At 45.7% G+C, this 12675-nt stretch overlaps 1 protein-coding gene across 1 annotated transcript in view; it reads left to right on the top strand.

Annotated features, from left to right (window-relative positions):
* The window catches only part of LOC101738614 (pecanex-like protein 1), a 34109-nt gene that overhangs the window by 9792 nt on the left and 11642 nt on the right, over positions 1-12675 (top strand). The window contains exons 5-19 of the mRNA XM_038017160.2: positions 143-307; positions 1326-1470; positions 2172-2338; positions 3385-3541; positions 4691-4816; positions 5268-5384; positions 5950-6102; positions 6535-6716; positions 7078-7247; positions 7374-7547; positions 8412-8559; positions 9202-9353; positions 10463-10646; positions 11198-11474; positions 12464-12571. Of these exons, the coding sequence (XP_037873088.1) occupies positions 143-307; positions 1326-1470; positions 2172-2338; positions 3385-3541; positions 4691-4816; positions 5268-5384; positions 5950-6102; positions 6535-6716; positions 7078-7247; positions 7374-7547; positions 8412-8559; positions 9202-9353; positions 10463-10646; positions 11198-11474; positions 12464-12571 (2425 nt within the window). The remainder of the gene's footprint in view (positions 1-142; positions 308-1325; positions 1471-2171; positions 2339-3384; positions 3542-4690; positions 4817-5267; positions 5385-5949; positions 6103-6534; positions 6717-7077; positions 7248-7373; positions 7548-8411; positions 8560-9201; positions 9354-10462; positions 10647-11197; positions 11475-12463; positions 12572-12675) is intronic.

Genomic DNA, 12675 nt, shown 5'->3' with positions numbered 1-12675 from the left:
TTCTATTCGGGCCTATCATACGTCACCTCTGTACTCAAAGGATATCCTTTTCACAAAGCCCACACAAGTACCTTTTGGACGACCCTACGTCTTTAAAAAAAACAACAGTAAACAATGTACAAACGGTTGTGCTTCTCTGTAGGTGCTATGGATAATAGCTGGTATATTAGGTTGGATACTGCACTACCTGTTGCCCCAGCTACGCAAACAACAGCCGTGGCTGTGCTTAGCGAGCCCGGTCTTGAAGCAGCACGAGCACGCGCAGTACGAGGTCACAGAGCCGGCGAAGGTTATGCTATTCGAAAAGGTGAGACGGGGGCCGCATTGACCCTTAACCCTTTGACTGCCCTGTAGGTCACCTGTGCCCTACACGACACACTGAACTATTTATGTTAATTTCTGTTACTAAGCTCCTCGGTTGCCTAACTTTGCTTTTTGTTTCTTAATGTAAGTTTTTGTTTTATAGGTCTCTTAGAAATAGATTCATTCTCTGTATCTTCAGATTCGTCGTTCCCAGAGTCTGACAGACAGAACAGAAATTGACATAATTACTTCAAAACGCCGCGTAGGGCACCAGTGATCTACATGTCAGTCAAAGAGTTAAAATTATAGGGTCCCAATTGTCTATTTGTCTCAAGCTGTCTATGGTGTGGTTAGTAAGTTTACTTCAACATTCCATAAAAAAACAACTAATATTATGAATGAGAAAGTAACCGTCTTGGTTGATTATCTTTCACAAGGAAACCGGTGAATTGATCTTAACACATTAGACGCCATAGACATCGCGCATCCGAGACTATATTTCTCCCCTTATACATCAGAATCGTCCAAAAACTACTTATAGAAAAAACCCGATGTACTCCTTATTTTCCGAATAGTCAAATAACAGACATGCGAGAAAGTCCAACCGTCTTTCCCTGTGCTAATAGACCAAAAGTCATTCGACAATACCCAATAGTATTGCTTACGCCACACCGGCTCCACAAGCTCGTCCATGTTGACCCCGATGTGTTTTTTTTATAGCGTAGATGGATGGACGAGCTCACAGCCCACCTGGTGTTAAGTGTTACTGGAGCCCATAGACATCTACGACGTAAATGCGCCACCCACCTTGAGATATAAGTTCTAAGGTCTCAAGTATAATTACAGTGACTGCCCCACCCTTCAAACCGAAACGCATTACTGCTTCACGGCAGAAACAGGTAGGGTGGTGGTACCTACCCGCGCGGACTCACAAGAGGTGCTACTACCAGGCTGAGTCAGACCCCCCCCCCCCTCCAAGACCCTCGGAATGTACCGCAACGTAAAGTACCGTCGTTGTGCAGTTGTTCGTGTACCTGTGCTTCGTGGAGCGGAACGTGGTATACCCGGCCGTGGTGGTGGCGGCCACCGCGCAGGACGCGCCGGCCCTCGCCCTCAAGTACGGGGACGCCGTGGGGGCGCTGCTGGTCTGCGTGTGCGCCCTCAAGTGTCAGTATCTGCGACACCCTACCTAAACTATACGACTGTATCATTGGTTTCAGTTTTTAGCGTCCTCAGGTGTCAGTATCTGCGACCCCCTACCCAAACTATACGACGGTTTCAGATTTTTTTACAGCTTAGTTGGGTGGACGATCTCACCGCCTAACTGGCGTTAAGTGGTAACCGAAGCCACTTCGAGACATTAGTTGTAAAATCCCAGTTACAACATCAACAACGTATATACCGCCACTCATCTCGAGACAAAGGTTCTAAGAGCTCAGTTACGACAGTACAGCGGCTGCTCCGCCCTTCAAATCTAAACGAATTACTGCTTCACGGCAGAAATAGGCAGGGTGGTGGTACCAACCACCAGGGAAAACTGTTTCAATATGTAGTAGTACTATTTTTTCAATTGAAAAGGCAAAGGTATCATACCATACAGCCTAATCTTTTGTGTATCCTTTTTTAGGAAAAATAATCTGGTCGGTGGTGGTTTTTTACTGAGACTTTTCAGTGGACTTTTTTGAAGATCCGAGAAGCTACGTCCAGCGACTTTGTTTAATTATCCCGCATTTGGGTACTTTCGCGGATACTGTCTGATATATTAGAATTCAATTATTTCGAACATTGTAAAATTGTAGTGAAATTCAAATCCGACATTAGTTTTACACTTTAAGTCAATGTAGATAAGGTTCATTTCGCACGGACAGGTCTTCGACACGCTTATTCGGAGCCGGACAGCCAGTACCTGATAGTGGTGTTCGCGGTTCTGATCTTCCAGAAGGATCTCAGCAGCCGGGGCACTTCAGAAACGTTTCTAGTCGATTATTTCGTAACGGCCATTATATTCAGCAAGGTCTATGAATTTTTACTAAAGGTAAGTTCTATTTTTAATACACTTTTATTAGCTTCAGACGTATGTGTATGTTTGTAACGGAATCTTTGAACATTATTTTGACCCCCTTCAAAATGTCGAATTAACTCGAAATTTGGTAAACTTATTAAAGACCAATGGCAATTCAATATTAAAAAAAATTGAAATTCAACTAAACAATGAAAAAGAAATAATAGTTTAAAAAACCAACAAAATACGCTTTTATGGAAAATCCAACTAAAAAATAGAAAATATTTTTTTATAAATTTGAATTAAAAATAGTGTAAGAAAAAATGATTTTATTGTAAAAAAAAGCGTGGGGTTCGTGGAATCAGTAGTTATAAATATTTTATGAACAGATACGAGTAGGGTTATTTTGGTAATATCCTGAAAAGCACCATCGATCCTTGACGTTATCGATAGTTTTTGCCAACTTGCCAAACAAATATTTTTACTGTCGGTACAGTACCCGAAAATAAATATTGCACTTCGACCCTTGGAAAGAGACAATCGGGCAAATTCGGTTTCGCAGAGCGCCATCTTTGTCTATGCGTGCATGTAGAGAACGCCACAACGTAAATTCCGTCGAGATAGAAGACACGATTTCGCGATATGACAGTAACCCTTGCACTAGACATCTTTAGCTACACTAGGATTACGGACCCCGGTAACCGTACTCGTCGAACTCGACAAAGGGTTCGACATGCAACCTAACCTAAACATCAGCCCGCTGAGTTTCTCGCCGGATCTTCTCAGCGGGTCGCGATACCGATCCGGTAGCAGATTCAGTCGCGAAGCAGCTACTCTTGAGTTGTTTGGTCTCCTTTGTAGGCGCTCGGACAGCTGTTAGCAAACCCCACCCCTCCTGGCTGAAACCTTGCTCGCCCTCCTGATAATCTCTCAAACATAAAAAAAAAGATATAACCGTCAACCCTATCTTTGTACGCCTGGCGCTTTTGTGACGGAAATTAACGTGTCTATGATCACAGAACTCTCGATTTCATAAAACTTCAACATACAAGTGAAAGAAAGATATATTTAACGTACAGGTACAGTTCGTAGTGACGTACATAGCGCCGTGGCAGATCACGTGGGGCAGTGCTTTCCACGCCTTCGCCCAGCCCTTCTCGGTGCCGCACTCCGCCATGCTGTTCCTGCAGGCAGCCCTATCCGCCCTCATATCATCGCCTCTGACGCCAGCCCTAGGTATTAATAGAGCACTAGTGGCTCCCAGCTAGTCGAAATTCGACTATGATTGAAATTATAAGCTTGTAAACTATTATGATTCTATTGTCAAAGTCTATTATACTTCTATAATAGACATTGACAATTTTTTTTTTTTTTTATAATTACAGATTTTGCCAAGACTGTATTTTAGACAAATGTTAATAGAGACAAACAATATTTAATCTATTCTCAATCCGACATTTGACCACAGACTATAAGCAATAAGAAAAGTTTGACAATAAACAAATAGTATACATGCGTGTGTGTGTGTCAAATACATGGTAGTGTGTGTAATGTTTTTTTGAAATCATTTAATGTATTTTTATAAATAATTAAAAAAATGTATGAACATTCTGTATTCCTTTATATTCTCTATAAGTGTGGGAAATTTCATACACCTCTGTCCGCGCAATTTTCGTAAAAAGGGATACAAAGCTTTCACTTCACGTATTAATAATATATAGTAGAGTATATAAACCACATGGAAGAGAGACCCTGTTCTTAGTTTGTTCTTAGTTAAATGAGTGAAATCTGTAAAATTTTAAAATAAAAATATTTCTAGAATCAACCTATATAGTCCTTATAGGTGAACAGATCACCTTAACCCATGATAAAATAGTAAATAAACACTTAAAATTGCACTTAGGTTCAAAAAGTATTATATGAAAAACTATTACATGTATGTATGTATATGTGTGTATATATATTTACGCTTATGTATGAAATGTATACATTGTGTATGTATTTATAATTTAATATAAATTTCGTTGCACCTACCACTATTTTCTCTGCACTACCTTTAGTTGACTGGTAGAGAATGCCTTAGGCCTCATGAAGTGTAATAAATAAATAAAGTAAATTAGAAAAATTCAACTCACAACTAAAGTACAATGTCCGGACTTATCGCTGAAAGCGATCTCTTCCAGTCAGCCTTTGGATTTTGCGGTAGGCAGCGGCTTGGCTCTGCCCCTGGCATTGCTGAAGTCCATGGGCGACGGTAACCACTCACCATCAGGTGGGCCGTATGCTCGTCTGCCTACATGGGCAATAAAAAAAAAAGATGATTTTGGAAGACATCATAGAAGCAGTGCCTAGAAGTGCAGACCACCGCTGGCCTGACTGTTACAGGTAGCGCCATCTTTATGACGTCATACGTGCGTCCGATAAAATTCTGGGAACGCGACTACAACACCAAGAGAGTCGACCAGAGCAACACCAGGCTCTCGTCGCAACTGGAACGGAACCTGGGGTCTGGTGAGTTCAATGATGCCGGATTATAACAGCCAAGCGTTCTGTGACAGTGTACAATATATACAACTTTATTTAGGGATGGGAAAAAACAATCTTAAAAAAAGAACTTCTCCTCTAATTCAAAACAGCCAGCCTGGGGACTGTCATACTTCCACACCCATAGCACAAAAAAAAAAGAAAATAATAATCATCTAGAATGTTTTTGCTGAGTTAACTTATTAAATTTTATATATAACTTTGTTGACTTTGCCTGATAAATTATAAGAACTTAATAAAACATAAGAAGATTAAATCAGTAAAATTCTAATATAATAAAATAAGTGTGGTTACATTATAGCCACCAAATCACTAATATATAAAGACATAGATTAAACATTGGGATACGAAATTTACTCGCAATTTCATTAGGTAGAAGAAGACGCAAATTAAAATGTATGTTAATTTTTTTTTACAGATGACAACAATTTAAATTCGATATTCTACGAGCACCTGACGCGCTCGTTGCAGCACTACCTGTGCGGAGACCTCATGCTGGGCCGCTGGGGGCAGGTGCAGCAGGGGGACTGCTTTGGTGAGACTCCACTCATCACTGTCTGACCAGCATGACCAACTTAACTGCTAATAATGCTACTATAGTGTAGCTACTGTATAGGACTCCAAACTATATACACAGCTTAAACTGGTGCTTTTAGGTACCTCAAGCACCGGTCATCGTTCTCGTCGAAACCGTCGCTTGCGACGAAGGGCTCGACGAGTAAATTAACCCTCAGACACAACCCACTGAGTTTCTCGCCGGATCTTCTCAGTGGGTCGCGTTTCCGATCCGGTGGTAGATTCATCCGCAAAGCAGTTGCTCTTGAGTCGTTAGGTCTCCTTCGGAGGCGCTCGGGTAGCTGTTAGCAAATCCCACCCCTTCTCGCTGAGCCTTTGCTCGCCCACCTGTCCTGGTGAAGCTAGAAAGGCCTCCAGGCCACCAGTAATCCTTCAATTCTTAAAAAAAAATCTAAAACATTTTTTTTCTTACCTATCTAGTGACCTCGAGGTGTCATACTACTCACCGAGTGAGTAGGTGAGCTCACGGGGCTTTAAATTGTGGAATGAATAATATGATAACCTTATTCCTAATTCTTTCACAGTTTTAGCATCAGATTACCTGAACTGCCTAGTGCATATAGTTGAAATGGGGAATGGACTAGTGTCCTTCCAACTGAGAGGCTTGGAGTTCAGAGGCACTTACTGCCAGCAGAGGGAAGTGGAGGCGATATCAGAGGGACCAGAGGATAATAGCGGTAAAATAAATTCATTCTCATTCATTAAAACATCCTTTTATAATATTTAACAAAATGAATAATTATTAAGTTTAGAAATACTACATATTTAATATGGTAAACGAATAAAATCTTCAATTCTTTTTGAATAAAATTAGTGTTGGGGTTCAAGGGGAAGTTTGTAGAGTTCCAAAAGAGTATGTTGTTTGAGCACCTTTATTATGTTAGTTAAGTACAAATGATAGCGCGTTAACGAGTACGTGTTGCTAAGTGCACTGCTATACAAGAATGTAATAAAATAATTGGACAGCACAACGACGATGCACGGCGCGTCAACGTATTGAGTTAGGTATGTACAAACCGTGCAATTAAAATGTTTTCGACACTTGAATGTTTGTTGTATATATAAAAAAACACCGAGGTGCTTATTGACCCCCCTCCCCCATGTTGCAGAGGGCGCGTGCGGCGGGCGCTGGTGGGTGTCCCCGGGCGCGGCGTGGGCGCTGCGGTGGCTGGCGTGGCAGCTGGCGGCCGCGCGCTACGTGCTGGAGGGGTACTCCGTGTCCGACAACAGCGCCGTCTCCATGCTGCAGGTGTTCGACTTCCGGAAGGTGCTGCTCACCTACTACGTCAAGGTCAGCGCGTCTACACCATTGATTCGTGTGTTGCGATAGGTTCACGCTGGTTACAATTATGTGATGTGAAATTGCCACTGCGGTCATCCACAGTGCGTTTCCAGAGATATTTTTTGCCACGCACCATCCGGCTTTGGAATGAGCTCCCTTCCACGGTGTTTCCCGAGTGCTATGACATGTCCTTTACCAAACGAGGCTTGTGGAGAGTATTAAGCGGTAGGCATCGGCTTGTCTCTGCCCTTTGCATTGCTGAAGTCCATGGGCAACGGCTCACCATCAGGTGAGACGTATGCTCGTCTGACTACAAGGGCAATAAAAAATAAATAAAACTAAACAAAACATAATTCTATCTTTATTGTAGAGCATCATTTACTACACGATACAGTCGAGTAAGCTAGAAGAGTGGCTGGCCTCTCCAACAATAGCCGAGGCTTTGAAACCAATAAATGAGAGAAACTTCGTCGACTTGGATCCAATATTCAATGTTAACCTGGATGAGGATTACGATTTTCGAGCCTCCGGGATCACAAAGTGAGTGGACTTTAAGAAGTCATTTTGAATTTTATGTTGCAACATGTTTACTTCTAATATAAAAATGAATATTCGTAACCTGTAAAGTAACAGTAAAGTGGTAAAATGGTATGTATGTTCGTACAGGAGCAAGTTCGTGTCGGTGTACGGCGAATGGGTGTCGGTGTGTGCGGCGCGGCGGGGCGGGGCGGGGGGCAGGCGGCGCGGCGCGCGGGACGGCTCGCTGGTGGCGCTGTGCTTCGCGCTCAGCCTGCTCGGCCGACGGGCGCTCGCCGCTGCACAGCACCTCTCCGCCTCCAGGTACAGACAGCTCCCTATACGCACGCGCTCGAGTGGGTGTGTCGTGGCGTGGCGTGGCGGGACGGGACGGGACGGGGCGGGGTGCTAACTTGACACGATGGGTAACATAAGGAAGTAAAATAATTGAGGTGTAACAGTTCCTTTAGGTGATGGCGTAGTTCCAATCTATATTGCCTAATGCATTAACCAAGCAATGGAATATAACTGTAAGTACACAACTTCAATATCAATTAAAATAAAATAAACTTAAAATTCTATCGCACGTCACTCTTAAGTAGTCCTTCGAATCAATCATTCCAAGAGTACTGAGTATCTATAAATAGTGAATGCTCCCCGTTTTACTCCCTACAATTTTATTACACAAAAATATTATTAAGGAGATATGACGTTTTGTCCGATCTTATAAGTTTTCATAACGTAAATTAATTTGTAATTTAAAAAGGCCTGTGTTCTTAATGCGAGTTTTTTAACGTTCTCGATAGCGTAAAAGTTAGTTCATATTTGTATGGAGTAGGATCGTTTGCGTACGTTTGCCGCTAGGAGCGCTGTTCCAATTGCATACAAAACTGGGTTAATTTTTACGCTATCGAGAACGTTAAAAAACTCGCACTAAGTCAAATCAAATCAACACTGGTTAATCCTTCGTAATGAGTGAAGTAAAGTGAGATGGTAGATGTGAGTTGAAGGGCGGGGCAGCCGTCGTAACTATACTTGAGACCTTAGAACTTATATCTCAAGATGGGTGGCGCATTCCCGTTGTAGATGTACATGGGCTCCAGTAACCACTTAACACCGGGTGGGCTGTGAGCTCGTCCACCCATCTAAGCAATAGAAAAAAATCCTGATGGTGTGGCGTGTCCGCAGCGTGGAGTTCTTCCTGTACGGGCTGCACTCGCTGTTCAAGGGCGACTTCCGCATCACGTGCGCGCGCGACGAGTGGGTGTTCACCGACATGGCGCTGCTGCACGCGGTGCTGGCGCCCGCCGTGCGCATGGCGCTCAAGCTGCACCAGGTACCGGCCCGCAACTATTCACTTTACTACTACTACTTTATTTTTATATTGAAGTGCAACTTCTAATGCGACTTCCAAAAAGATTGCGACGCGCTACCATGGACTAGAAAGAGACACAGCTCGTGACAATAACCTGATTTAATACTTCTTTTTTTGATGTTGAAGTGCAACTTCTAATGCGACTTCATACAAGGTAGCGTTAAACGTTTAACGGTACTGTGAAATAAAAAGAGACAGCGAGAGTGAACGCGTGGCACTCGAGCGGACGCGCGTAGTATACTGTTGCAGGCCAGCGCGAGCGTTAGCAACGAGTAGCGGCCAATATTTTAATAAACTATTTAAAAATATATATATTTATTTTTCTATCTGTAATTTATAATATATTTTATAAATGTTGAAGATGACACATCTCTTATACACAGCATTCCCTATTACAAGAGCAATCTGATTTAAAGATCAAAAATGAGGAAAACTACAATACTACACATCGAGAAAAAAGTTTCACTTCATTCACGTGCACCAAGTTGCACGCGCACCGTTTTTTATTTATTTCGGGATATATAATCGGGATCGGGTGGGAAACTCAGTGGGTTGTGTCCGTGGTGTAGGTTGCACATTTCTCACGCAGAGATTATCGTGCAGGATCACTTCATGTTCCCGGAGGAGTACAGCAGCAGCTCGGCTCTGTACGCGGCCATCTCCGCGCACTCGCAGCGCCTCGTCATCTGCCACGAGGCGGCGCCCGCCTGGCGCTACAACGTGCTGCGGGGCGCGCCGCACCTCCTGGCGCTCAGGTGAGTCGCGCTATCGACCCGCGCGCTGCGGACACAACGCGCCCGTCATCTGCCACGAGGCGGCGCCCGCCTGGCGCTACAACGTGCTGCGGGGCGCGCCGCACCTCCTGGCGCTCAGGTGAGTCGCGCTATCGACCCGCGCGCTGCGGACACAACGCGCCCGTCATCTGCCACGAGGCGGCGCCCGCCTGGCGCTACAACGTGCTGCGGGGCGCGCCGCACCTCCTGGCGCTCAGGTGAGTCGCGCTATCGACCCGCGCGCTGCGGACACAACGCGCCCGTCATCTGCCACGAGGCGGCGCCCGCCTGGCGCTACAACGTGCTGCGGGGCGCGCCGCACCTCCTGGCGCTCAGGTGAGTCGCGCTATCGACCCGCGCGCTGCGGACACAACGCGCCCGTCATCTGCCACGAGGCGGCGCCCGCCTGGCGCTACAACGTGCTGCGGGGCGCGCCGCACCTCCTGGCGCTCAGGTGAGTCGCGCTATCGACCCGCGCGCTGCGGACACAACGCGCCCGTCATCTGCCACGAGGCGGCGCCCGCCTGGCGCTACAACGTGCTGCGGGGCGCGCCGCACCTCCTGGCGCTCAGGTGAGTCGCGCTATCGACCCGCGCGCTGCGGACACAACGCGCCCGTCATCTGCCACGAGGCGGCGCCCGCCTGGCGCTACAACGTGCTGCGGGGCGCGCCGCACCTCCTGGCGCTCAGGTGAGTCGCGCTATCGACCCGCGCGCTAGGGACACAAGGTAGCTTTCTAGTAGCCTTGAGAGGCTATGTCAACGTAACCGGATGCATAGGTGAGCTCACGGAGCTCAAACCTGGCGAAGTTGCTAACACTGGCCCTAGCAGGAACAGAGCTCCACAGAATCTACCACCAGATCGGAAATGCGACCCACTGAGAAGATCCGGCTGATATAAAGACGACTCCATATAAAGACAATTTATTGCTAAAATGTGGCAGAACCGAATTGGTTTGAGCAGCGGAAACACACATTGTATGTACTATTTCTTTTATAAAATAAACTCAGTGTCAGTCACAGTTTCATTTGTTTTAAAAGAGCTCCTGGATACGCCCCGTAACAGTAACACAGAAGTTACTCTTCCCTCAGACACGTGATGGACGAGGGCATCGACGACTACAAAATAATAATGCTGAACAAACGGCACCTCGGCTTCCGGGTCATCAAGCTGAACCGGGAGTGCGTCCGCGGGCTGTGGGCCGGCCAGCAGCAGGAGCTGGTCTACCTGCGGAACCGGAACCCGGAGAGGGGCTCCATACAGAACGCCAAGCAGGTACGAAACACTAATTTTGATATCCTTAGATCTTATTTATTCACATTCAATATCCTAGTTTACACGATTTGCCCTACTAATTGTTTCATCTCGGGCAATATTTATCTCGTTAGCTTTTAACAATTGAATCTTGTGTTCATAATTTTCGTGATCGCGGACCGCGTGATATGTCTACAACTCGCTATTACCGAAGAAAATACTAAATTGTGATATATTTTACTATGAAGTCGTCAAGGCCTAATGGATAAGACGTCCGGTGCACTCGTGTTGAGCGATGCACCGGTGTTCGAATCCCGCAGGCGGGTACCAATTTTTCTAATGAAGTACGTAATTAACAAATGTTCACGATTGACTTCGACGGTGAAGGAATAACATCGTGTAATAAAAATCAAAGAAATGAGACCTTACAACTCATGTCTAAAGGTGGGTGGAGATATTTACGTTGTAGTTGTCTATGGGCTCCGGTAACCTATTACTTCTAGTAATATAAACAATTTTTTTTTTGCTACAAACGTACTCCGGAGAGAGCTGATCGCGTCCTCTGTCGGCAGGCCCTGAGGAACATAATCAACTCGTCGTGCGACCAGCCCATAGGGTACCCCATCTACGTGTCGCCGCTCACCACCTCGTACGCGGACACGTCGCCGCCCGTGCGCCGCCTGCTGGGCGCCGCCGTGTCCGCGCGCGGCATCCGGCGCCGGCTCGCGCAGCTGTGGCGGCGCGTGCGGCGCCGCTGCGGCGAGGGCTGCTCCAGCGGCGCTGCGTGCGAGGCGGGCGCGGGGGGGGAGCCGCGCACGCCAGCCCCGCCCCCCGCGCGCACCTCACTTGGTACGCCGACCGCTCCTAACCTAGCAGCTAAGCCTTGTTGTTTATAACCCGTTATATCGCTTCAAAGTTAAGATGTACGTTGACCCGTTTTGATGAATCTCAAGATGATAACAATATTGAAGTGAAACTTCTAATGCGACTTCCAACAAGGTTGCGTTAAACGTTTAACGCTACCATACTAGAAAGAGACAGAGCGAGAGTTAACGCGTGGCACTCGAACGCAGGCGCGTAGTATACCTGTTACAGGCCAGCGCGAGCGTCAGCAACAATTAGCGTCCAATATTTTAATGAAGTATTTAAAAAATATATATATTTATTTTTCTATCTACAATTCAAAAAATATATATAATATAAATGTTGAAGGTGTCGCATCTCTTATACACAGCATTCCCTATTAAAAGAGCAATCTAATTTAAGGATGAAAAATGAAGAAAACCACAACAGGTTACTACACATCGAAAAAGAAGTGTCACTTCATTCCCGTGCACCAAGTTGCACGCGCACTGTTTTTTTAATTTAATTGATGTATTTCATTCTTGAATATTTTTTTAAATTATTTTTTAATTTTGTCGCTTCGTTAGTTGAGTTCACTACGGGGTTTTCTCCTCGATCCAAGATGGTGACCATGTGAATGGTACTTCTATTCGGTCTAGTACTACTGGTAACGTCGGATGTTGTCCATACATATGGATACAGATTAAAATTTGTTGTCGTTATATTTGAATCGTTACTATTTGAATAGTAATGAGAGTTCACCCACCGAGTTTCTCGCCGGCTCTTCTCAGTGAGTTGCCTTTCCGATCCGGTGATAGATTCTACGAAGCACTGCTCTTGCTAGAGTCAGTGTTAGAATCACTCCGGTTTGAGCCCCGTGAGCTCGCCTACTAGTTAAGGTTACGCTGAAATAGCCTCTCAAGGCTTTCTAATAGCCTCGGCAAGCTTAGGTAGAAAAAATGATAGTAATAATTACAGTTCTTTGTCCCCTTCAGCCGGCACGCGAGGCAGCCTGGCCAGCGCCGGCAAGCCCGCGTCCACGCTGGCGTCGCTGGCGGGGCTGCTGCGGGAGCACTCGCACGAGCGCGCGCTGGAGGAGGCCGGTAACTACCTCGACCACTACCACTACCATCGGTTCTCGCGAGTCGTAAAGACTACAACTGTTTCACGATTTCATTTCGCTTGTGTATATTATATGCGTTTTATT

The sequence above is a fragment of the Bombyx mori genome, chromosome 18 (genome assembly GCF_030269925.1).
Source record: "Bombyx mori chromosome 18, ASM3026992v2".
Taxonomy (NCBI): Eukaryota; Metazoa; Arthropoda; class Insecta; order Lepidoptera; family Bombycidae; genus Bombyx; species Bombyx mori.
Note: the sequence above shows the minus strand (reverse complement) of the source record. Positions and strands in the feature narration are given on the sequence as shown.